Source organism: Strix uralensis, chromosome Z, assembly GCF_047716275.1.
Source record: "Strix uralensis isolate ZFMK-TIS-50842 chromosome Z, bStrUra1, whole genome shotgun sequence".
NCBI lineage: Eukaryota > Metazoa > Chordata > Aves > Strigiformes > Strigidae > Strix > Strix uralensis.
In genome coordinates this window covers 22328272-22356028 of record NC_134012.1, presented here as the reverse complement: position 1 = coordinate 22356028, position 27757 = coordinate 22328272, and the positions used below count along the sequence as shown (strand labels likewise).

At 40.7% G+C, this 27757-nt stretch overlaps 1 protein-coding gene across 5 annotated transcripts in view; it reads right to left on the bottom strand.

Moving 5' to 3' along the window:
• Nucleotides 1-27757, bottom strand: part of LPAR1 (lysophosphatidic acid receptor 1) — an 81304-nt gene that overhangs the window by 32537 nt on the left and 21010 nt on the right. For 4 of the 5 annotated variants that reach the window (XM_074856466.1, XM_074856467.1, XM_074856465.1 and 1 more), the window contains exons 2-3: nt 24631-24800; nt 11666-12413 (exon numbers count right to left, since the gene is read on the bottom strand). In XM_074856466.1, coding sequence (XP_074712567.1) covers nt 11666-12413; nt 24631-24690 — 808 coding nt within the window. In that variant the 5' untranslated portion in view covers nt 24691-24800. Of the gene's footprint in view, nt 1-11665; nt 12414-18652; nt 18779-24630; nt 24801-27757 lie in introns of those variants that run through there. The other variant, XM_074856464.1, reaches the window with a different exon arrangement.

Genomic DNA, 27757 nt, shown 5'->3' with positions numbered 1-27757 from the left:
GGGACCTGGGGGTGTTGATTGACAGCTGGCTGAACAGGAGCCAGCAGTGTGCCCAGGTGGCCAAGAATGCCAATGGCATCCTGGCCTGTATCAGCAATAGCATGGCCAGCAGGGACAGGGAAGGGATCTCACTCCTGTACTTGGCACTGGTGAGGCCACACCTCGATGACTGTGTTCAGTTTTGGGCCCCTCACTACAAAAAGGACATTGAATGACTCGAGCGTGTCCAGAGAAGGGCAACGAAGCTGGTGCAGGGTCTGGAGCACATGTCGTACGAGGAGCGGCTGAGGGAACTGGGGTTGTTTAGTCTGGAGAAGAGGAGGCTGAGGGGAGACCTCATCGCCCTCTACAGCTACCTGAAAGGAGGTTGCAGAGAGCTGGGGATGAGTCTCTTTAACCAAGTAACGAGCGATAAGACAAGAGGTAATGGCCTCAAGTTGCACCAGGGAAGGTTTAGACTAGATATTAGAAAGTATTTCTTTACAGAACAGGTTGTTAGTCATTGGAATGGGCTGCCCAGGGAGGTGGTGGAGTCCCCATCCCTGGAGGTGTTTAAGAGTAGGGTCGACATAGCGCTGAGGGATATGGTGTAGTTGGGAACTGTCAGTGCTAGGTTAATGGTTGGACTAGATGATCTTCAAGGTCCTTTCCAACCTAGATGATTCTGTGATTCTGTAATCCAGGAATACAGCACAGGGTGGGATCTATCCAGCTGGGGGGCAGTTCTGTGGAAAGGGACCTGGGGGTCCTGGTGGACAACAAGCTCAACATGAGTGAACAGTGTGCTGCAGTGGCAAAGAAAGCCAAGAGGATGATGGGTTGCCTCAACAAGGCATCACCAGCAGAGATAAATAAGTCATCATCCCACTCTACTTGGCACTTGTCAGACCACACCTGGAATACTGTGTTCAGTTTTAGTCCCCACTATGCAAAAAAGATGTGGACAGTCTGAAGAGGGTCCAGAAGAGTGCCACAAAGATGATCAAAGGACTGGGAAGCCAGTGTATAAGGAAAGGCTGAGAGAACTGGGGTTATTCAGCCTTGAGAAGAGAACGCTTAGGGGAGACCTCATCACCATGTTCCAGTATTTAAAGGGTGGCTACAAAGAAGATGGAGACTCTCTTTCTACAAGGAGTCACATGGAAAAGATAAGGGGTGATGGGTACAAATTACTCTTGGTGAGATTCCAATTGGACACAAGAGGAAAATTTTTCACCATGAGAACAATCAGTCACTGGAATAATCTCTGCAGGTAAGTGGTGGATTCCCCAACACTTGACACTTAAGATTCAGCTGGACAGGGTGCTAGGTCATCTTGTCTAGACTGTGCTTTTGCCAAGGCTTGGACCAGGTGATCCTTGAGGTCCCTTCCAACCTGGCATTGTACGATTCTGTGAAGTAGCACAGACTGATGGACAACACTTGAGCATGGAAAAGAAATGCTTCAGACTTAACAAATGTCATGGTTTCTGAAGTCTCATGACCTTCCATGCAAGCTCTGAGTCTTCTCCTTGCTCTCCAGGGACTGATGGGAAAGGTTGTGTCAGCCAGTGGACCTGCCACATACACAAGAAGCACACTTGAACATAATATCAGTGTTTCTCCATGTGGATACAAAGAAAATGAACTTCACGAGAATTTTTTAGGCCGAGCAAAATGGAAGGGTGGCACGCAAAGGTTTCCCAAATGATTACCACAGAAAGCATGAGGATTTTCTGTTACTGTTGTTACTTCCAGTTTTACAGAAGGGCATCAAATGTCTAAGAGTGTGACAGAAGCTTACTCATGGAAGAGCTGGAAAAAAACAAAAGAAAAAAGACCATTGTCTGAAAGAAAAGAAAAGAAGTCCACCTGTGAGCTCTGCAACAGCATCCCCAGGTGTATGAAACAGGAAAATAGGAAGCGGTTCTGCTAATAAAGCCAGAACCAGAAAAGCTCAGAACCACATTTTTCTTTCACATTCAGGTTCAAAATACATTTATTAAAAAAATGCAGAAACTAAGCCTTTTCCTTGAACATGCTTTTCATGCTGAGACTAGGAGGAGGGAGGCACAAAGGCTGTTGTCTGAAGGCTATCACTCACTGCCAACCATTTCCCACCCCACTGACCAGCTGCTGTACCCTCAGATGTCTCAGCAAGCTTTTCCACAGGCAATAACTTTGTGTTTTGATGTGAAGAGCTGCAGTGTCATTGAAACTATAAAGGCAAAACTAAATTAGCGGTTTAAAATTGTATTCGTCTGTTTTCACAGATTACCCCAGAAAAACAGGCAATCCAGAATACTTACTCACACTGCTCATGTGCAGTGAAGCAATGCACAAGAAGGAGCACCACTTCTCCTCTCCCACAAAACAGTCTCTTGTTCTCAGTGTTTTCCACTGGTGGAAACAAATGATTGTTCAGTGCCTCATTGAATGCAGTTTTGCAATGCAACAAGTTAACAGCTGGCATTTTTATTCACGTAGTTTCTTCAGCTGAGATTTAGCTGTAAATTTGGCTTAGCATTTGAGCGGTTTTCACTGAAACATGGGAAGGACAAATGGTATCTCAAAGATGAAAACACAAGCCAGAAGCTGGACATGGACATTACTCCTTATCTTCCAGAATAAAAATGCTTTGCTTTAACACTTACCAGGGATGTATCAGTTTTGGCTGAGGATGCAAGAAATTTAACTCAGAGTCAGTGAAGAAATTAAGCAAAATATTTAGAATCGAAGTCCCCATGCAATTATGTGTTTTCTAAAGGACAAAAATGTTATCTTGCAAGCAGCCATTTTGTAAAAGCATTATTGTTGCCTCTTCTAAAAGATGGATTCCCATCTTCTGTTTCAACAAATTCAGCTCAAAAAGCCCAAGATAGGTAGGTCTTGATCATGTGCTGACATTTTACATGTAACGTCTTCCTGCACAAGCTGATTTTCAAATTTTTTCCTTGATAACAATTTCTACCCTGGACCTTCAGCTTTTCTCAAAGTTTACCAAGACCTCCGTGTTAGAGCAAATATCCCACAACACATCCCCATCTCCACGATGTTGGAGGAACTCAGGTTGATGAGTACACACTCATGGATGTAGCACTGCTGAGTGGAGTCAGGCAGCAGAATGAGATATGGTACTAATTCATTTTGGTTTAGTGTGGATTTTCATTAAGTGAATTTCACTCCTTGGCCATCCATTTGTTATTTCACCTGGATCCGACAGAAAAGGTTGGATTCTATTGCTTGGGGGTAAGGGTGTGATTTCCAAATCCTATTATTTGTAAATAAATAAATAAATAAATAAATTCCCTTAGCCTTGTTGAGAAGAATACCTACTTTTGTCATTGCAATTCATATTTAGAAGCCTTTTGGAAACTAGACAACCTATGCAAGTAATTATAATTTTCTTTATCTTTTTATTTTTAAATCAAAAGCTGAACATGAGTAGAAACCAAGAACTACTCAAGATTTACCCCTGTCTGGCCTTTTTTAGAAGAACGCAGAGAGTTTTCCTTTGCCCTTTAAATTTATTTCTTCCCTGAAAAGGTAATAAATTATACTGAAGTCAGGGGAATGACTTTTATTAAACAAGGCCTCATTTCCATCGTATGTAAAGGAATGGATTTACTAGAGGGATTTTTCCCCTTAGAAATAAAGTAAAATAAAACCACATTCCTGCCTTGGGAAATGATGGAAGTTCCTCAAAGCACAGTTTCAAAGGATACCAAATGAAAATAAATAATACTTATTCTTAACTGAAGGGGGAAAGAAGGGGGAAACTTCCAAATGGTTTCCCCAGGGTGAAGCAATGAATTACACAGGGATACCTGACATACTTTAGAGAAAAGACAGTTACCAGGGACATACCAGCTTTAGCTGGGGATGCAGTAAATTTAATTGGGAGAGTCAGTAAAGAAATTAAGCAAAACATTTAGAACGAGACTCCCAACACACCCGATCATGCTCTGGGTTCAGAGAAAGAGCCACCTGGATCCAAGGCACCAATAACTTCTCCTTCAGCAAGGAGAGCTTCCACAGGCTTGTCTTGAAAAAGAAAGCTACTTATGAAGTTTATCGTACAAAATGACCACAGTGTAATTTCCAGATGCTGTGCTCCCTTATTCTTTTTCCTTTCAATATCCTCACCAGCCAAGCAGTACTGGGAAGAGATTTGGTTTGGGACTACTAGACAAAATTCAGAAAGATCAACTGGAATTCATTTGCAAGACTATAAATGACAATAAAAATGATCAGTGAGTGAGATTTAGAGAGACAGATTAAGTGTCAGAGAGCACACATAGTATTGCTTTTACTAGCAGCATGAAAAAAACAAGCAGGCAAGAGACATCCTATGCAAGTTCAAAGGGTCTTAAATTTAAGACACACTCCAATCACTGCATAATTATGTACAGATTACAGCTTAGACCCTTAGCAAGTTTTCATGCCTCCATTATTTTAACTGAAAGCAGAAACCCATTTTGCTGATGAAATGTAACTGATTTTTAATAGTTCTTTGTGAAAATTTGTCTTCCTTTTATAAAACAGTGATAGATCTGTCTAATATAGTAATCAAGCTGTATTTACCAAGAAAATAAGAATATGGACAGTTACATGTATGAATAAAAATATTAGTCCACTCATTATGGATAATAGACATAAGGAAAATTCTATTTTTTGTTATTAAATTTGAATGATTTCACAATGAAATCTAACAAATATAAGCAATAATATGAAGACTTCCATTTCGCTTCACCTACTTGCAAGCTGAATGCACATTTTTTTTAAGTCAATACCAAAATGACATTAAGATGCATTGGTCAAAAAAAAACCCCAAAAAACATTATAAGTAGTAACAACAAGCCCTGGAAACCACTCCCACCCCAAACTTCATGTATTATTTTCATCCAAGGAGCAATCACAACTACTCTTAAGGACTTCCACTAAGAAAAGAGGAAGATATCCAAAATCCTGTAGGATAAAGTGTGCTATTAAAAAAATCTTATAGAATAATTTTAATTAACATTTCACTTCTTCATGCAAATATTTGATGATACAGCTTGAATGTATTGCTGCAGTCACACTGCAGCTCTGAAAGGACTCATTATAAATCTTTCCTCTCCATACAATGGTAGTAATAATTAATCTTATAAACTCTATGAGGAGCGCTCCATTTAGACTACAACCATCAGCCACAGTTTCCCAATTTACTCAACTGTGGGTTAAATTCACAGTTTATGCACTTTTAAAATATACTTATCTAAAAACACTGGGACCGCACATAACTGCACCCTGTGTGCTAGAACAGAAAGTCATTGATGCTCAGACTTATATTGCCAGCGCCAGTTCCAGAGTTTATTGCCCTGTTTTTCCATCAGGACTAAATCAATACACAAGCAACATTACTGTGACGCAGGGATCAGGCAGGGTTGGTGACTCTGAACGAGCCCCCCTTGCTTGCCACAGGGTAACCCAGTATTTACGGCTTCACACTCCCCCACTTCCAGAGAAGAAGCTGTGAAATGTGCTGCTCTCATCTGAACTCCAGCCTGATCTCACTCCAGCCCAGCTCAGCTTTCTAAGGAAAGTGTAATAATGTCAAGGAAAAAACCCAGCTGGATGCTGCTCTCAAAATGCATCCACCGCTACCTGATGAAAAGACATCTCCAAGCTAAGATGACATCCTTATTTTCAGTCATCTCAGGGAAAACACTGCTGGAGAGCTTAGCTCTCTTCATGCCAGCAGGACTCCAAGGGAGGAGGTGAACAGGTGAAGTTCTGCCAGTCACAGGGCTCAGAGTTAAACCCTGGCTTCTCCAAAAGATCCTCTTATCCATTGCATTGTGCTCCCAGGGCTGATGTCTCCTGTGGCCCACCAGAATAACTTTTCATGGGCAGGGAAGGTCTGCTGCAGTACAAGTGATGCCATAACCAAGATCTGTCTAGACAAGATCATCTTCATCTCAGCCCAGGACCACTTACTTGGTAACTGGTGAAATACAGTTAGTTAATAAGGCTTAGGTAGGTCAAAGCCTTATGATTTAGGGACTGATGAAGATAAGCTATCCCAGTTAACCACCTGACACTGCATGAGGGGTATGCATATAAAGACATGCCTCTGCAAAACACAGGGTGCTGGCATTCAGGTTGTAGCAGTATTTCAGGGTCTTTTTATTTTCTACTGAAAATCAAGTGCTCTTGCTGCATGAGTGGAGGAAGCGGGAAAAGATGCAGACTGCATTCCAGGAGAGAGAACATAGTTATTGAAAACATCTTTTAGAAAATGTGCCCCCACAGAACTTCATGGTTTTGATCTTGGAATGAAATTCTGCGTATCAATCAATCACCCAGAAAAGTTAAAGTTATCAATAATGCACTTTGCTTGCTTTAACTGTCTGGCTACAGCATATGTTGACACTCAGATGCATTTCCATAGTTATTTGCTGCTTTCCATCCCTATTTGGTACCTAGTTGTGAAAGAAAAGCTACAGAAGTACAAAAATAAGTCTCTCATGCAATTCATAACTATGGCAGAAAGAGAGGGCAGGAAAAAAAATGTTGCTGAGCATTTCCACCCTTTCCAGATGTTTATACTGAACTTCCAGATGTTTTCCTTGCATTTATTGCTCCATTATAAGTACGGGACTGTCTTCAAACACAGTGAGACTCCTTTAAATGTCAACAGTTTATCCAAAAAGAACCTTTACTTATTTATCTGTGCCCACATTAGTTTCCAAATCTTACAGAGTAAACCACACTCCTCCAAACAAAGTAGATGGTCTTACAGGTGGAAGAGGCCTAAGTGTCTTTTTAGTTCCCAGGAACATAAGGGGTAAGCAATCGTGAATTAATTGTTTGCTGCCCCTATGTCCTGGGGGCTCGCTGTGGTGCTCGGCTCAACAGGCATGCATAATTTTAGCCAAACATCATTGAGAACTCACCCAACACAGAAGGCTAATTGGCAGGATTGGTAAAATACACATAAGAAGGGTTATTGCTATTATGGCTATTTAAAATTCAGTTATAAAACCTCAATATTATAATCTTCAAGTCTAACTTCTAAATGGAGAAGAATATCCAAAGATATGTATGGAGGTATAGGGAAGAGTTATCCACATTGTATAAACAAGAGCTGACAAATTAAGTATGGGTGTTTAATCAGCATTTAGGCAGAACGACATACAAGCTAACTTTTCAACAGCAACAATGTAAGCTGGTACTTATCTACAAATGCGGCTATATAAGAACCCCTAAAAGACCCTAGCCTTTCATTACTTTTTCCAGGCCATGGAAATCCAGAGCAGAGGTAGTTTTTCCAGCCCTGAGCTTTGATATAATTTTTTGGTGCTTTTACTGCTTCTTAAAATAGTAGTTAGACATTGTCATCCATGTTTGGTCCAAACTTCCATTCGGCCCAGTCAAATGCATTCAGAGTCTAACTATGACCTCCACCAGAAAAGCAGTTTAGCTTTGTCCTTAAATGTAAGATAAGAAAATGTGGAGGATGGAAGGGAGGATGCCAAATTTCAGCTGTAATAACTACTAGGTTTCTGCCTGTTCCCTTGATTGCTCATTTAAATGTAACACATGGTGCTGGGGAAAGGCAAAGTGTCATTGAGCTGCAAACCAAACCAGACCCGATTTTATGACTATGAGCAGTACACAGATCAGCCCTGCCTTAGCTCCAGTGCAAAGGAAAGACATACTCTAGAGAAAGAGCTTTATGTTCCTTGTTACTTTCGAAAGATTTCAAAAGCAGCCTTGTTAAAAGAAAAAAGGCTCAACTATGAAATCACTTCCTTCTGTTTAAAATATTTTACACAAGGAAAAAAAAAAAAACAAAAGGGCATGAAAAGGAAAAAAAAAATAATCTGTTCTCTGCTTTTGACTTGTTCCTAGGATGCAGCATCCCACCCGGTCTGTGGGATGACGCAGTGTGCCAGATCCCGACCGCTCCAGCCAGCGCGTCAAGCAGCCGTAGCCCTCCCCACACAATCACCCTCTTGTCAGAGGTGGCTGGCGGCCGCCCCACACATGCTGACAGCATCGTGGCCGGGAGGACTGCACCTTCTCCCTTTGGAGCAATGCAGCAAGGCGCGAGGAGGGCAGGCCGTGTTAGGCAGCTAGCAAACAAGCAGCTCTTGTGTTAATTCCCTCCTCCTCCTGCCCCCCAAAACGTAGTGTGGATGGGGACAGCGGAAAAGAGGATCTTCTGCTTGCAGCAACAAGGCCTTTCCGGGGAGTACAGCCAGCAGGACAACTTCGGGAAGACCCGCTTATGAAAGTTTAAAAGTCAAACGAACAGTTCATTGCTACCCAAATCACAAGGGGGTTACTTATGGCTGAGCAGCATTTTAACAAAGATCCTAAGACGAGGACTGGTTTGCCTCTGTCTGCCAATGCTCATAGGTTTACTCATACTCTCAGCTGTTTTTCCTTGGTTCCCAAGGCACCCTCCCCCACCTCTAAAATTAATTGCCTCCTCCTGGGTAAGTGGGCTGTCGAACACCAACTTCCTTCCCCACTCAGCTGTGGGGCAGAAGAGGAGGAAGAGGGATCGTAAAAATAAACCGAAACCTTTCCTTTCTCCCCTCCACCTCCAGCAAAAAGTTAGTTTCTGCCTCAAACAGCAATGCGTTACCCTGATCTGCACCGTTAAGAAAGGCAGGGGGTCTCTTCCTCTGCATTATTGCTGTTCACTGATGCAGAAAAAGACAGATTGCATGAGATAAGCATCCAGCAAGTTGCTCCAGGCAGCCTAAGATATCCCCCTTTTCTGCCTTTCCCAAAGCTGAAGAAGATAAACTTGCAGTACTATGCATTGACTGCCTTTACAAGGAGGCACTCAGGAAGTACAACACTTGAAATTAAATCATCTGCTTGTGTAAATTTTAAACCAGAATTGCAAGCAGACTGCAAGCAGTGCCAGAACACCAGGACGCCTGCCTGATCAACAGGCTGACCACACTGTCTACTCCAAACTGAAACACCACCTAACCAGTGCTTCGAAGTGATGATCAGCTTTTTTTCTTTAGAACATCAAAACAATACTCCATTGGAAGTGCAAATTCAGTGACACAGACAGCTTATGGCAACTAATGAACATTTCTTGTGGTTCATCTAGAAGTCTGCTTAACACCTTGATGCACAAACATTTAACTTCCCAAAAGTCTCTGTGGTTGCCCTCAGGCCTGCTTTTTGGCTTCAGGCTTTTTTTTATAAATTTGTTAATTTTTTAAAATCACTTTTATTTTTTAATTAAAAAAACCCACCAAACCCACAGTGGTTTCCTAGACATCTTTATCTTGCAACTGTGTCTCACAGGTGGTAAGGAGGTGAAAGAATTGCTGCTTTTTTACACTATAGCCCTATGACTGACCTCCTCCAACCAAAGAAACCACACTGCTGTGGAAAAAAAACCAAAACAGAAAACCAAACAAAAACCCCTTTTCAAAATAATACTGAAGTGGAAGATCCAAATACAGGATGAAGAGTGCCACAGCCTGGGGTTCCCTTTGTTTTCTTCAAACAGATTTAATAAAATAATATGCTGCCTCTCTCTGTAAATGGTGTTTTATGCAGATTAGAAGAGGTGCTAAAGCAGAGTGTGTGCACAACACTGAATGAATTTAATGGCATCACCAACAAGAAACAAGGTCCTGTTCGAATTTTGAAGAAAGCTTCCACTTGTGCTACCTCCAGTCCTGAAAAACCTTACTCCAAATAGCCCCAATAAGGAATCAGAGATATTACTGAACTACATCAGCAACTAAACTCGAGTCACCTTCAGTTTGGCTAATGCTACTTAACCTCTGGAGTAGTTCCACTGTTTCCAGAACAATACCTGGAAAAAATAAGGTACTTAATAAAGAAAAAAAAGGCTGCTTTATGTTCCTTGTACACCTCTACTGTTGCGGCCACACTGGGTGGCCTGTACATCTTCCCTGTGACCCCTGCTCATAGGAGAATGCTGGAGGGTGCAGTCACTACCTAGCCTTCCAGCTGCATACACACCTCTAGTCCCATACATGCTTGGGATTAGCTGCCATGTGCTATTTATTTATTTATTCATTCCTACAACTCTGCATTGCACTGGTATAAATGCTTACTATTTCTCACCCACTTTTTTTTTTTTTTTTTAAAAAGTCTGAGCCAGTCTTTCACCTCACAGGAAATCACTGCTGTATGAATAGCAACTCCTTCAGGAGGAAAAACAAGGATCTATTTCTTAAAACGACAACTGCAAAGTCTGAATTTTCTTTGTGTTCTTAATCTCATCTTGGCTTCTTCAAGGAGGATCATGGAGGTGGAGATGGACAGATTTCCAAACCACCAGGCAATCAAGAGAGGTTCTGCCCACCACTACAGCCTCCCTCACAAAACTCATAGATTCTTTTCCTGAAGAGATGAGTGGAACATGTAGGAATATGACTTACCAATGGCTGGACAGGTTAGTCAACTACACAGTTCATATTCTGGTTACAACGTTAATCACTATGTCTGAGAGCAACATGTACATTCTTAAACTAACGTGAGTTGACACAGTGACTCAGTAAATATCTGCAAGTATTCTGCCATGTTTGTGCAGACAGTACTGCTAGAAAGCACAAGTCTTGGAATAAGGCCATGGAAATCAGGATGTCAAAGCAAGACCTGGGGCTAAGTTTTGGGCTTTGTAGACTGCATACAGTTGCATTTATGGACTACTAGGGCAACTTCACAGTGTAACATGGTACTAGGATCCCAAGAGACCTGTGTACCATGTTGGAGGACCTCATGAGTGGGTACACAGGTGGGGACAAGATGACAACTGACACGATCCCTGTCTGACTGCAGCTCACTATCATCTGCAGCAACAAAGAGCAGAACAAACTGCAAAGAACATCACCAGGGAATGGTACCCAGTATCCAGGCTGTGCTTTTACATATGGAAACTGAGAGTCCCAGACAAAAGCCAAATACAGCCATTCACAAAATGACAGGAACCTTCTGACTCCAAAGTGTGTAATGATATTTGCCTCATGTTTCCCTCTTTTCCAAGCCTTGAAACTTAGGCACATCCTGAGCAATGTGCTTAAGCACACCAGTGCCTCACTTGCTAATTTTCCGAATTAGCAAATTGGCAGATACTCAGACGTGCCAAACATTATAGACCTGAGTGAACTGTACATGCTGTCCTGCTTAACACGCAAAATCTTTTAAGCAATAGCCTGTATGTAGCTCCTCAATGTTCTCCAGACATGGGAGCACTGCCTGAATACAAACAATATCTTTTGGGAGGCAAAAAGAAGATGATGTGCTTCAGTGGAAGATTGAACCTTCCCTGTACTTTTTTAAGGTTGTAGCCATTTGGCATCTTCAAAGGCAGAAGGGTGAACACTGCACAGGATAGGCTGCCACAACAGGTTTTAAACCTGCATTGCTTCAAAAAACCATCACCTTACATCTCACGGTCCTAGATTTTCATCAGTTTCATGTTACAGGGCCGAGTGACCAAGTCTCTTATACCCAGTTCCATAAATAAGCTTAATAGTCCCAACACAGTAATGAATGCTGGGGTTTTTTACTGTTGCCACCTCTTCTAGTGTCTTCCAAATGCTGCCAACCTCCCAGAAGCTGGACATGCATTACTGAAATCACCTGATAAGGAACAGAGGGGTAGAACAGGAGAGGCAAATTAAGCACTTACCAAGCACAATGACCACAGTCTTCAGGAGGCTCATCATGGTGTCCCGATTCCTGCGGGGTCCAGAACTGTGTCTGGACATTCTCATAGTCCTTTGGCGGACGTACCCAAAGATATGAGCATATAGGACCACCATGACCACAAAAGTGACCAGGTTGAAAATAGCCCAGAAGACCAGGTAGGAGTCACTATAAAGTGGTGCCATGTTGGAGCAGTGAGTGATATCACAAATACAGTTCCATCCGACACTTGGTATGGCACCCATGACGATGGCCATAGTCCAGATAACAACAATTACAACCACCACTCGTCGGTTGCTCATCCGAGTATGTAGCTGCATTCGGAAAACTGTAATGTGCCGCTCAATAGCAATGGCCAACAAATTGGCTACAGAAGCCGTCAGGCTAGTGTCAATGAGACCCTGACGGAGAAGCCAGGTGCTTACAGTCAATCTTCTAGTATTGGGTCCTGTGTTGAACATTAAGTAAAAGTAGGCCAGCCCTGCAAAAAAGTCCGCAGCAGCTAAATTGGCCATTAAGTAATAAATAGGAAAGTGGAATCGGCGGTTGACATAAATAGCCACCATAACCAAGAGGTTGGCCAGCATTATGAAGATGCAGACGGTAATCCCCAGTCCCATTACAAGCTTGCTGACAGTGTTCCATTCAGTGGCTAGGTATTTTCCACTTCGGTTATAAAAGAAGGCAATAGTTTCATTGTAGTAGCACTGTGGTTCGCTCATGGCCGTGGACTGAAAGAAAAGGGGAAAAAAAAAAAAAAAGAGAGAAAAAAGAAGAATGACATCAAAACTGAAAACATATGATTGCCTCCATGGACAAAACATGCACAGAGAGTGGGGAGGGGGACAGGAAAGAAACACGCTTCAGAACAATTTTTTTTTTCAGACCAAATGGCATTCCACAATTCACAAACAATTGCTCTGAGGAGTCTATAACAGCAACCAGATTAGAAACAACCAGAAATGCTTTCAACTGCTCTGGGAGCTAGCATGATTTCTGACGTAGTTGTAAATTGCACAGCAAATGAGCTTCTGGCCAAGCAGACCTGCTGAAAAATTCACTTAAAGATAAGGGCATGCAATTCATAATTAAGAAAAGTTAACTCTGTTACAGGACACCTTATTTATATTATCAATGCATAAAACTGTTGTTTGGCTGTAGCATTGTTAAAAGAAGAGCTCCTCAAAGAGGTGGAAAAGTGGATTACATTTCCCAGCATGTTTTAACTCATTCAGGTCTTCTTCAGGGGCATTCCTTCTTGTCCTGTCTTAAAAACTGGGGAGAACACCCTAAATTAAGATCATCAATGTGCTCTGAAATGGCAAATTGCCAGGGCCAGGGGCTATGTCTGTCCATAAAGCATGAAGTGTATTTATAAACAATAAAAGAAGCATGCCACTGTATTTCTATGAGCATTCTTTTTCCATCAGACACGTTTCTAAACAAGGTTTGTAATACACCATGTTTTAAGTCATCTGAACTGGCTTATTCCAATTTAGAATAGAAGGTGTGAAGCAAGAAATCAGCAAAGCAATATTTGACTTAACTAGAGTTAAAAGCGTCAAACCTTATTCCTTGCATTAAAGTATTGTTATGGCTATGTCAGGGAATACATGATTAATTCTCCTTGCAGAGTACTTAGCTGAGCGCAGGTATGGGTGCAACAAACAAGCCCCATACTCCACCAGAATGTATTGATTTTGTGTAAAACTGGTGGCTAACAAGAAAATGCTTAATGAGTTTCCTTCCCCAGTTATAATCAATTACTTAAGGTGCAATTCCCAAAAGGTAAATCTTAGAAAAAGAAACCCCTCTGAATAACATTGTGGTTCCTTGTTTAGCACGGCTTAACAATGAGAATGTAAAAACAATAATTAAAAAAACCAAACCAAGAAACTCATGTCAAAAAAGTCTCTTTTTAAAGAGACCCAGGAGACGTGGCTCTAACACCATGCTTTTATGGATGTGAAACTCTACTGCCTAAACTTCAATTTTTACAAAAAAATAGGAGCAGTTTTAGCAAGAAACTGGATAATAAGCCCAATCAAAGAACAGACCAACAACACTAAAAGATGAGAATACCTTCCTATTATCTTCCTAAACATACAAACAAAACTTGTTTTGGACAGTTCCAGCCATTCTGCAAGGAATACTACAGCTAACCTAACCTTCATGTTGAAACCAAAAATGTACAGAATTGGGAAACAGTAGTAGTAATTGGACTTGAGTGAAAATAGTATCTGATAAAGATTTCCTTAGTATTACCCAAAGCTACTTCTGTTTCCTTTCACTTCCCTCTGTTTGTCAACACAATTAAGCTAATTCCAATAAAGCAATATACAAAACTTTCCACCTATATCCCAAATGCATTACATGACATTTAGATTTATGTTAAAGAAAAAGATCTTTTTAGAATGATTTTACCTCCAACCTAAACATTGATCAGAAACATTTGCAGACCCAGGATAATAAAAAGCTAGAGTAAATAGTATTTCTCAGCACAGTGACTATAAAACTTTTATTGTTCCTCTAGGATACATCAACTCTTAGGTTAGAAACCTTTCAGCCTTCATTATTTAAGAATTTTAAGAAGTTCTCATGTAGGATCTCTCTGTTGTATAGAAAAAAACTATTTATAAGGGATACTTAACAAAGAGAGAGCTAGCTACAAGACATCTGGCTTTAATTCTTTGGTTAAAGACTGTGTAGTAATAACAGGTCAAGTATAAGAACCCTTGAGGGAGAGAGGAAGTCATACGAATGAATTAGTGGCCCTTATAAAAGCTTGCCAACATCTGCATTAATTATATGAATGCCCTGGTTTTTTACTCTCTGTAGGAATATCTAGACACAGTCTTACACTCTGAATTACAGAGGAGGTCAGCACTCCAGGATCTAGTGGACTTTTTCAATCCTGAATAAATTCTCTCTTTGTTTATATATTTGTCGATCTAAATTTTTCTTTCAGATGGATGCTGCCCATATGTAACAACTCCTGCTCCACTGTTGCTCCCATGGAGAGAGGCCAGATAGACGTAGCCGAATATGTATTTTTAAATTTTTTGTGGCTTTATTTTGCACTGGGCTTAGAATGTGATTTATTCCCTGATTTTGTAATATTCTCCCGAGCTTTTTCACATGAAGTCTGAAAAAAGGTACAATAAGAAAAAATTGTCTTATTCACAAAATGCCATGCCAGGGCTGAATGTATGCCACACACATAAGAGTATGTAAAATGCTAAAAAGTCAGATTTGTTAAATTTAAAAGCATGACAGCACTTGAGTGATTCAGAGGAATAGCGTAAGGCTCACTGGCTTCTTCTCTTGTTTTGAAGACACAGGAACAAAACACTGTCTTCACATAAGTGATTTTGGAGCAGTTTTGTTTTTAGGACATGCTAATCTAAAACCTGGGATCTCCTTTAAAAGGAATCTTTTCAGTCCCAAGGGGAAGAAGAGCAAAAGAAGAGACAGTTTCCTGACAAAAGTTCAAACAGGGGACTTCCAGATGATCAGCCTTCTCAAATGCCAGCACATATCTTATAGGAAAGTTTTGACCTCCCAGGTCACAAACATATAAATCCCAAGGCATCACATGTAGCCGTGATACTTCTATCTGACTGGAAAGACTCAAGCAGGAGGTAAATACAACGTATCTCTGAGTACCGAAAGTGTTAACATGCCATAATGGCATATGCAAGCAGGCAAACCCATCCCTCTCCTACCCCTGCAGGAAAAGGGGCAGGGAAGTTTATATTTTAATTTCCTGAAGTTTCACTCAGTGTGTTTCATTGCTTGGGTAAGCCAGATGTACAGTGCCCTGAGATTTACCTCATCCATTTAGTATATCTCAACAGAAGTTTAAAACAAACTGAACTGCAAATTGCCCATGTTAACTAAACCTCTAGGACACATCTGTGTACAAAAAGAAAACGTCTGAATTATAAATCAACAAGACAGATAAAGCAAAAAGGAGTAATAGCAGGCTAAAAGCAAAGCCTCCTCTAACCAACTGAGGTTGATTTAATACTCAAGACAGCTATCCCAAACCAAAGAATTAGAAAATCCTGAGTACATGGAGTTAAATCCCTTAATATCATGAGACATAGTTATAACCACAACACAGCACACAGAGACCAGGAAATTTGGCACTAGGACTTAATAATTAAAACTCACTCTGCTTCTACAGTCAACACCTAGTCATCCAGTGGCCAGAACGTCCCCTTGGCACTGGCCTTTCCAGCCACTATTTGGTTTATTTGTCCTCTTGGCTTCTCTCCCCTGATGGTATGGGGCCACATCAGTGGGGAGACTGGGAAGAAGAGTCCATGTACACAGCTTTCCAGTGTTTTGTGCTTGATTAATCTTGCTGCTGCCCTACCTCTCCATCACAACTTAAAGACTGGGGTGAGGATTTGGATCCAAGGCATGGAGCAGCTTGCCCACGGGATGTCCTTGAGTGAGCAGCACATTACCACCTTCCCCTCTCAAGGAAGAGACCAGAGTGGAGAAGGCACTGGCTGCCTGGAGCAGAATGGTGAGAAGTCATCTCTGGATCCTGCCAGCTGGGTGGTGGATGACAGCCCACCTGGTGAGGACTGTGCATGGTGAGATGTTTAGGGTGGAAAAGTTTTCAAACACCACTGATTGATACTGTCTAAATGAAGCATTAGTTAGCACAAGGTGCCCGAGGGGTAAAGGATCAGTTTGCACACTCTCAGATTGCAGTGGAGTTTGTAGAGTTCCTCTGTCCACCTAACAAAAAAGTAAAAAAAAAAAAAAGACACCCACCCCAACCCCCCCAGCATGCATGGGTGCATTTATTTCTCTCAGAGAAACAGAGCTGAACATTCTTAGAATACTAAGGTCTGACTTTTACAGAGCTTTTAAAACTTGGAAGCCACAAAAATGATTCCATATCCAAGAAAACTCTGAAAAATATTTTAACCCTAAGCTTTCCAAACACAGTCTGCTCCTCAGTTTTTTCCCCTTTACTGAATTAACCTCAACATGCTGTTGTTTTCTTACCCAGAACACAGCGACAAGATGAAAAGCAATTTATTTGGCAAGGAAGTCTGAGGAAGATGACAATTTTACATACAATGAAATGCCAAGTACAAACCAGAGACAGTTTTGCAGAAGTCATGCAACTTGCATTCAGTCTCCTTAAAGTTTGTGAGACTGAGAAGACTCATTCTATACAGGATGAGCTTTTAATTCTGAGGTACCTACCCTTGGATCCCCAAAACAGTATTTATCATTCTCAGTGCTGCCCAGAAATGCAGAAAACATCAGAGGGAATGCAGAATTGTGAATGGTAGACTAGGACTCCAAAACAGCAATAGGTGTCTTACAGCTTTACATTTAGTGCATCAGTGAACGGAAAAGCAGTAGCACTGATTTCAGTTTACTCAAATTCTCTGAAGTTTACCAACATACCAGGAAGCCTAGAGATGAAAAAATCTGGGGAACTGCCAACTTCAAAATCGCCAAATAAGGGTATCAATTAAGAATATCTTTAAAATAAGCATAAGCAAGTAAGTATAGGAATAATTGAATCAATATGTAAATACTTTCTCAACCCACAACTGCAAAACCATGGGTTTTATGAAAGTAAAGTTGTAACAGATGAGAAAAAATACCCATTTGCAACAAAAATTTCTCCATTACTAATGAAAAACACAAACTATTGTTCAAACTGCAGAACTCAAAAGAAACAAGGGGTTTAAAAATAAAGGAGAAAAGACAGTGTTTCCTTTAAAGATAAAAGTAGAAGCTGAGTAGGCATCTACCCAAAATTTAAGTCAAAAAATCAAAAAGTCTCAAGACAAGGGTCCTGATTCATTACAGCCTTATGTCTACTATGTCTTATGTGCAGATATAATTTCATCTGCACAATGGAAGTATGAAACCCTACCACCAAGATACAACTGCTTCTCACATACCCTTTTCAGAATTGCATATCCCAAAGTAATTGTTCAATGGACTTAAAAAAACCCTTGTATAATAAGATGTGGTGGTTCAGTCACAGCAGACTACCTCTTCATTTTACTAGACTCATTTTGACCTTCACATAGCTGAAAAGACAGGAGGAAATGAACCTCTTTGCAAAGGGATCCCTTTAACTCTGCTATAACATGATAAAGCATAAAGTTACTTATGGATCATGTAGCAATAGCTAGCATATCCAGTAATTTTTAGGATCCTTCTGTACTAGACTGTATTACTACAGAGTCTCAGAGCTAAGAAATGTCCCAACCATTAGAACCTGAACTGAGAAGTTCTCTGTATCCTACAGTTTATACCTGAAAAGGGCAACCTAAGATATCCACACACTCAGTGTACCAAAAAGACCTAGTCACCAGCAACACTGGAAAAAGAAGCAATTTTACTGCTAGAAGGTATAATTCACAAGTGGCACAGATCCTGTTGGAAGCTATGATTATGACCTCCACAGATTGACTCTAAAACCAGGGAGGGTGTTGACCTTCCTTAGTGCTTATTCACTGTCAACTACTACAAAAGCAAATTCAAAAATAGCTTCCATGGGCTGAAAAAGGAATGGGTGAGAGCAGGAAGTCCAGATAACTCTGAAAATGCTTTTCTACTGGAAGATGCCAGGGTCACTAACTATCGAGTCTGCAATATGTCGACTCGGCCCTACAGCTTTTCAGCATAGATAAATCAGGAGCTATGCAATTCACTATTTAAACACAAGAGCATTAGTGAAGAGCAGTGATGGTCAGGAGCATACTGAGCTGGCCCAACAGGGCCCCAGGTTGCCAGCTCTGTGGTTTCAACTTCTTGCACTTTCTACTGCTGCAGAAAGAAAGCATGTATGCACACATCAAGTATCTTTCACTGCAGAATTCTACAAGAAAAAGGAGATGTAGGAAATTAAAAAGCTAGAAAAATTGGAAAAAATATCCAAGAAAAGACAGAGAGTGACATCATCCCTCCAGCAACCTACCCAATAATTCAAACACTGCTGTATTGTTGCTCCTTTTGCACAGATCCATCGTCGGATGAGCTGCATCCCTCGCAAGCACTACCTACATGTTCTGATGAATGCTTTTCAGTTAAGAAGGAAATTAAGACTGTTTGAATCAGGGCATAGTTCTACATCATCACATCCCCCCCTTACATTGCTAGGATGGCTTAAACGCTTTGATTACTAAAGATTTGCTCCAAGACCACACAGCACTTCTATGCTGCCCCATCTCTGCCTTCTAACCACTTCTCAAAGGGAGGCCACTACTACAATGCGGAGGTATTGCAAAAATAAGCTAATTGGCTTTGCCCCTAGGAGAGACATGATCGGGCATGTTGAGCCCACATGTCCCATACAGAGTGCAAAAAGTGTTTTTATAAAGCTCTTGAAGCTTCATTTTCTTCTGGGGGAGCTTTCCTCACAAGCTGAGCTTCACAAACATTAGCCAAACACAGGTATACACTCAACACCTCCTGGCTTTGTGAGAGACACAGGAAGGCAATTATATTCCATCATCTAATTTAGTGACTGAAATATGCCACCTTTTACGCCTTCAAAAAAAGTCTGTGTCATGATGCAGACTAGGCTTCCCCATTATCTTGCCCAGTTTGCTCCTCAGTTGCTACCTGTCTTATCCTCAACCTGAGCATCATAGGCAGACATCTGACCTGTTGTGAGTCCCTGAAGGTTGCTGTGCAGGATGAGTGCAGTGCAGGACAGACCTTCCCCAAAGACCCCAGTCCCAGGAAGAGCCTTCTGGAGAGAGGTGCAGCACACAGTCCCCTATCTGTATCAGTTTAGAAGCTATCAGAATGCAAGAAACAGGAGGAAAAAAAAGTAATCTGCATCTCTAACATCCTAAGTGAGTTTCCATCCATAATGAATTACAACATGCATCCTTTGGACCCAGTTTGGTGCTCAGTGAGCCAAGCTGGTAATTAATTTTTGGCTCCAGCAGTTGAAAGACTGGCATTTTATGCTGAAAAAATGCTGTAAGCTATTGGAGCTACTTCCATCTCTAGGGCACACCTTCCATCACTCCTCACTGAGCAAACCAGCAAAGTGAGCACTTGGGAGAGTTTAGCCTACAAGCAAAATGCTGACTCAAAATTACATTAATGAGCATAGCAAATTTCATTTTGAGCTGGAAATTGAGATTTCCAAATGGAAATAAAACTATCCTCTGTTTATCATGGCAAACATTTTTTTCTTGAACTATACAACAGACAGTTTGGGTTTCTTTTGCTTTGATGCACTGTTCTGTGAAATATATAAACAGAATACAGCAAAATCTTTCTCAGGGCTCTGGCAACAATGGTTTCACTATCAGCAACTTGTTCATACAGTACTGAGCAGCTGCCTATAAGGCTTACTTTGAACAAAACAAAGATGTATTTTGAACCCCTGGTAATCTTGTCTAGTGTAAGAATATTAAAATAAAAACACACTAGTGTCTAAGTTTCTCTACGATGCCTCTAACTGGGTGGATATACCTCTAATCCAAACTGTTTCTTCCATCCTCACCATTTCATTTTGTTCTCTCATTTACCTTATTTACCACCATCAGAGGTCTGTTTTGGTAAAGAGGTTAATTCGTTTACTTACCTAGAAGGGAAGAAAAAAATCAGCACATTTGTTGGCTGCAGAAATTTGGGCAGCAAATCCAAAATGCAAATTGTGTTGGGCTTTGTGGGGGAAAGGGGTGAAAACAGCTGTGCCGCCCCACAGGAGTCTGTTCTCAAGCATCATTATAAAGAAGAAAAAGCTACTGAGGATGACCATTCTGTGGCAAGGATAGTTTAAATCTCTTCCACTCTAGTTCAAACAAAAAGAAGGGAAAATAGAGAAGTATGCAGTGGCACAGAGTGGGAGAAGTGTTTTTTGGCTCTGGTAACCACACAGCCATGAGAGGCCACTATAATGGAAAATGCTCTGGATTTCTCTTTGGAACAGCTGCAAGGCAGTTATTTAAATGTACTCATTTACTTCTAGCATTTGGCTGGTAGGAGCCACTTCTGGCAAAAGGAAAGAGAGAATGATGAATTTTTGTTGTTTTCTTGTGTTAAACATTTCTGAAGCATTGTTGGAAGTCCCTGGTTCATTAGGCAACTGGAGCTCAAATCATTTCTTCTTCAAAGCTTTTACTGCAGAATTCATCTCATGCCATTCACAAAGAGAGAAGATACTAATCACTCCACAGAGTACATTAATCAGTTTAGATCACCACTTGTTATGTTTCCTTTTTGCAAACAGCAAAGTCCTCTGGGATGCTAAATGTTTCTTACAGAATTATTTAACTTTCCACTTACTGCATTATCAGACTAATCAGGTTTCCATGATATAATGTTGCTTATACATAGTTGAGGTATGAAGTTGTCACATGTACCACAAAATAACCCCTGCTTAAAAATCAAAAAGTTCCACTGTGTTTTGTTTCTCTCTAAGAGCTGAATGGCTTATTTAACCTGAAATCACTAGATTCTGCCTTACAATAAAACCTCATTGCCAAAAATTCAAAGCATATTCTGAAAATTTTTCATTTCATTGACTTCTTTGACATATTGTGAATGGTGTCCCAGAACTGTCTTCTATTCCAGAAATCAGCTACGGATAGCTAAACTACCCTGAAACTTTACTTATCCTTCACATTTAAACATGACCAAGATGACTTAAATCTGTGCTCTTAATCACTACTTATGTCTAGTAACAGGGTGCTAGGGGGGAAAGAAGATGGGAGCAGAGAGCTTCAGACAGGTCAGTGCATAGGGAAGGTATGAAGAGACATGACTATTGAAAATGTGTTGCTTCAGTAGAGGGTTGTAGAGAGCACCAAAAGCAGTTCCCGTGTTGACACATTAGCAATAAGAATACTTTAACGGTTTCACACCTGGTATCAAGAAGTGACTTTCAAAAACTTTTTCAAAATGTCAGTCTTTTGTAACCTAACTCAGAAGACAAATCTTGAAAAAGATACCATTTGCAATTAAATTAGCAGGAGCTTCCCTCATTGTGGTGCCATGACAAGCATCAGTATGATTCATAAAACCTGTCAGGGTGGGCTTCAGATTGCAAAAGGTCCTGCTGAGGTCTCTGGGATTTGCCCCCATGGTAAATAAGAGTCTATTCTTGCTTGCCCTGTGCAATTAAAGGACTGACAATAGGCAGAGGAGTATTTATTACTGAGATGTATACACACACATAGGTATACATACCTGTGTTTACAAAATAGATAATTACTTCTAAGACTGAATTGACCAAACGTGAAGGAAACCAACTATTCTGGCAATGCTAAACGAAAGTTTAAAGATAAAACATACAAAAATATTACAGATAAAGACATTTTAAAGTAAAGTAGCAAAACACTTTTTGTAACTGAGATGCCATCTAGCTCATGTAGAAGGCATGCAAGGCTACTTCCAAGTTTAAAAAAAAAAAATCTTTCCCTAAAACATTAGTGTCTAAATCTCTTCTGCAGCCCACTGCAGCTCAGTTTTAAAAGGCAAAATAAAGTCCTCCAAAAAAAAAAAGCACGTTAACGGATATAGTTTTCTGAACTATATCCAAAATTAATTTGTATGTCAACACAAACATGGAAGGCAAGCCCATGCAATCCCAGTCTGAAGAGTGCTTTATCTCAATGCTTCTATCTAATGATTTGTCTCTTTAGCTATGCATCTCACTATGTCCTTGCCTGTTAAAAAGCTCTTCCTTACCCTCAGAAACATACACGTGGCTCGCAGCTGATTATTTGGAGCTGTTACTCCTTTACATAGGATTGAAGACTTGTATCAACCATCAGATCTACAATGGTTTACTGAAACCTGTGGGAATTCATGCATGCATGTAAGTCTGCCCATAGGGATATCAAATTTGAGTCCCTTTTGACAACGTGAGGTTGAGAGAATGCTATTTTCTACCATAATCTCCCACACTGAGATACCAGTCTTTCCCCTGCTTCCTAATGCCATTTCTTTTTGGCTCCCAAATCAAATCTCATTGAAGCACAGTTTCTAAAACCCAAGTGTGGAGGGAGAGCTGTCTGGATTACCAGTCAATGACCAGAATCATCCATTTATCTCTAGTCTTTTGTCTAGTGATGCAAGTCCAGGGCAGGATTTATTCAGCAGAAACTTCTGCAGACACAGGACGTGCATTTATTCATCCCTAAGTACAACAGAATGGTGACTATGCTGATCATCAAGTCCTTTACAAGTGATAGCTTTTCTTCCACTCATTCTTGCACCACAGTTGACCTTATTTTCCCTTCCAGAAGGCATTTACCCTGAACAACAATCCTTAGATAAACAAATTTCTCATACATAAGGGTCTGAAGAGAGAACCCATGGAGACAGGGGTGCAAGTGCCTTTCAGAGCATGCAAGGAGATGGCCTGGGGCAGCCTTTCTCCAGAAAGGGAGAAGAGTCCAGTAACAGCCAGGCAGCCTGGGACACAAGTATACAGCATCCACCTCCTTCCAGGTATTCTGTTCTGCTGTAAAGACAAAAAATTCTTCTCTGACCCTAACAGGGACAGAGAATTGAAAAGCAACAAAAATACTTTTAAGATACACTAGTTCTCCAGTTGAAACACAGGAGGAAGAGGAGCACAAAGAAGCTTCTCCAAAGCAGATTTTGGATTCAGCTTGTTTCACATCACCACCCGTTAGTGGACACATTTTTGAAACTTCACAGGGTCCAGGGATCTCTGAACTACTGCCCTTCTCAGTGCATACTGCTAAGAGATGTATTCTCCTGAGCCAAAGAATCTCCAGCAAACAAACAAACAAAAAAAAAGCAAGCAAAATAAACATTCGATCTGCAGTTTTCTGACATGTGCCTTAAGCAACTGTGGTGCCCTCATCAGTAAAAAATATATGTCCTTAAAAGTTTTAAGTTGTAACAGACACTTGGGTCTCTAGGAAGTCAAAGGGATGTTGATAATGCTTTTCTGAGATGGAGTGACTGTTACTAACATCTCCTTTTGTTGTTTTCTGGTGAAGTAAATAATACAAACAGAAGTACTTAGTGTTCAGTACATGGAGTTGAATAAATCACTTAGGTATTTATAAATACCAACACACTTTGGTTCATGAAAGCAAGATTAGTGTGTTGGTAATTTTAAGTATATCATTAATTTTATTGCTGCTTTTGGCTTAGAACTTTAGGTGTTCTGATAAGAACAGTGAACCTGAAATTTCCTGTGGTATTATTCCAACTGAACCACATTATGACCTTCTACTTTGTATTCCTTAGGCACAGTAAGAATCAAACCATACTGCAGGGACCACCTACATGGATCAGTAGAGATTGTATGGAGCACATGTCGTACGAGGAGCGGCTGAGGGAACTGGGGTTGTTTAGTCTGGAGAAGAGGAGGCTGAGGGGAGACCTCATCGCCCTCTACAGCTACCTGAAAGGAGGTTGCAGAGAGCTGGGGATGAGTCTCTTTAACCAAGTAATAAGCGACAGGACAAGAGGGAATGGCCTCAAGTTGCGCCAGTGAAGGTTTAGACTAGATATTAGGAAGCATTTCTTTACAGAAGGGGTTGTTAGGCGTTGGAATGGGCTGCCCAGGGAGGTGGTGGAGTCCCCATTCCTGGAGGTGTTTAAGAGTAGGGTCGACATAGCGCTGAGGGATATGGTGTAGTTGGGAACTGTCAATGTTAGGTTAATGGTTGGACTGGATGATCTCCAAGGTCTTTTCCAACCTATATGATTCTGTGATTCTATGATTCTGTGATCTGTATTTTGTCATGTATTTTCTTCTACAAATAGTAGTATAACACAGCGATGTCATATCTCAAAGTATAAAAACATTCTTAACAAGTGATGAGTGTCTTTAATACAATATTTCAGGAAAAATTCAGAAGTGAGACAGGAGAAGAAGCTAGGATTCAATGAGGAAATAAGAAAAAGGTTCAGTCAGTTCAGCTGCCAGTTTCATTGTGGTCTACTCACCTCAATCACCTCAGGTTGCGACATCATGGAGGATGGCACCAAATCGGTGGGGATATCCATGGTAGCTCAAAATGTCCCTGCTGTCCTTGCACCCTTCCTCTGCACCTGCAAACCCGTGGCAGGAACACAGGAGCACGTCTCTCAGACCCTAGTCATGCTGGCATTTGCTCCTAATAGGAAGGGAAAAAAAGTTGTTGAGAATAACAAGAGAACTGGGTATGCAGTGAATTCCCAAGCCCCTCGGCTGCTACAAAAGCAGACTGTGAGTTTGCACAACCCAACTTGCTTACATGAGCATTCACAACAGATTTGCAGGAGAAGTTTCAAAGAGCACATTGGAATTTGGTCCAGAAGAGCCGAACAATTCACTCGACCACACAAACTAGAATTCAGCAAGAAGGCTAATGAACAGACCATGTACACATTTGCAAGGAACGATGGTCACCTACAGAGCATTGGAACCGTGTTAATGTTTTTGGGGTTTTTTTTCACACCAAAAAAACCCCCCAAACCCTCACAGAAGAGTACTCAGAATTACTTGCAGGAATTTAGGATACATTTATTTCTTCAACAACTATAGCTTTACAGTTTGGTGATCGCATGAACTTTTCTTCTGTGTTAAGAGAATAACTTAAACATTATGCATTACGACATCCTTATCTTAATGTATTTGAACCATACTTCCCCCTCCCCCCCCAGATAGGCAGATTTGCTGTAGGTGAATATACTGAATTGCCATGTAAAGTTTGATCAGCTGATCCAACAGAATAAAATTATTTCCATAACTATCATGTTTGTCAAATGTAAAAGGCAAATAAATTAATGCCATTTAAAAATTTTGGACTAAGGCTACTGCAGCTTTTTCCCCCCCAATCAGGCCAGTCATATACAACACAACCCACAAATTAGCCACTACAGAAAGAATTTTGGAGAGACACCTATTGCTCTCTGCATCTACTACTTTCTCTTCTGTAAGTCACAGTGGAAAAGCACTCACACTAAGTGTATTCAGCATCCAACAAATATACCAAAAATGACCCCAAACCTAACTGGTATTTTATATACAGACAATGCTAGTAACTATCCTGGCCACTGTTTCATTTTTTCAAAGGCAAAACTTACTTACCAAGCCAAGAAAGAACAGATAAGTTCCATAGGAAAGTTGCACTCCACATGCTTTTCTGAGTCAGTTATGTCTTTTTTTTTTTTTGGTCTTGTTCATTTAAACTCAGCCTTTGCACGCCACTGTGGAAATGATTTCTCCTTCTTAAAAAGCATCATCTTGAAATGCCTGCTTCACATTTCAACACATCCCCACATGCCTTACGTCACATGTAGCTGTCTCATCTTCCAACCTCTAGGATCACTTTTTCCATCTTTATATAGCTTTCCAGTGACCCCTATTCTTTCCTACTCATTTCTTGCTAGTAACCTTTCATTCTTTCCACTCCTTGCTCCAAATTTCTACTACTATACTCATGGAGAGGACAGAAAATGGAGATTTAGCATTCCTCCAGGAAAGCCTTCACTGGAAGTCGAAGAACCAAGCTACACATCCTTCAGGCTTCCTGTTTTCTTTTCAAAAACAGAGTTTTGTCTGTTTTCTGAAATTCACTGATTTTTCCACTGTGCATGGCAGATGAAGAAAACAGCATCAACTTGAAACTACTGCTCTTTTGACTAAGGGAAGCTTTGCTATTTGACCAAGAGAGTGATCTTCAGTAAAACTCCATCAACAGTCTCAAAATCCTCAACCAGTACGTTTCATCACTCTCTCATGAGCTGTCACAAACGCAACAAGATCTCAGAAAACCTTTGTTTCTGTTCTTCTCAAAACACACTTAAGAGCAGCAGTGTCACCACACCTACTTTACAGTAGCTCATTGTTAGTTTCTTTTAAAGTTTATTTTCTCTTCTCTTAATCCTGCAATGCTGCCACTCTTGGATAATGAAGATGGGGAAAAAATTACAGATGAAGCAGACTTTAGGGAAGACTATCTAGACCAAAACCAGAAGTATGTTTAGAATCCTGTTTGTCACATATAAAAACGAGAGAAAATGGTAATTTTTAGTAGGGAGTTTCACAGAGCAGAAGAGGAAAACTAAGAAAAAAAAAATCTTAAATCTGTTTGCCTTTAGCTAGCTCTGTGTACTCCAGGTAGAACCAAATGTCAGAAAAAGCTTAACCTCATAAAATCCAACAAGCACTTTAATGAAGATGAGGAGAAATATGCCTATAGTAATATTTCACCATCTCTCCAAAAAATAGAAAATGCAGGATTAGTAAAAAGTTCCTAAGCCTACGGCCATTTCACATTTCCCCTAGCTGCATTTTTATTACTTGTATTGCATTGATCCCTCAATTTGGCTAAGAAAAGGAAGGCTCTTCTGCAAACTCTTGCTTCTCAACCTCCTGAGCACGACGTACACAATGATTAAGACTTTCTGCCAACTGGTTAGGCTCCTAAAAGCATTCCAGCTGAAAATAGGTTGGACTGTACAAAAGGACTCTCCCCCTGCTCCCAACCCGCCTCATCGTCTTCAGCAATAAAGTACAGAGAGGACTGTGCTTTCACAGCCGTGCAAAAACAGGCTGGCTCAATTCAAGCAAACAAAGGTGGCTCCTAACTTAATACCCGTGTGAGTTCAGGGTGCAGCCCCATGTTTTTCAAGAACTGCAAATAAGGGGAACAGGATCCTCAAATGAACTTCACTAAAGGGCATTATGACAGAAAATGTAGTCTCTATTAAAAAGAAAGTCTGAAACACAAAAGCACAGGAGTGGCTTCTTACTAATTAGATTTTGATGGCTTGCTGCACTACAAAGCATTGAAAAAAACACCCAAATTTGGAAGCAGATTCACACATATCATTCCCAAACACTGGAACTGCAGGTGTCGCAGGCAAATACCACTCTACGTACTCTTGTTTTGATAGACACAAGATAGAGAATTGCAAACTGGGGAAACACCTTGGATCTGTATCTAAAATTTGTAAAATAAAGAATTTCTTGCCCTCTGTGAAGGTGACACATGTCTCAGAAATGATGTTTCACCATAAACTACAACATTTAGAAAGTCATTATGGTAACGCATTTGAGTTTCAGGTTAACTGAGAATAAAAATAA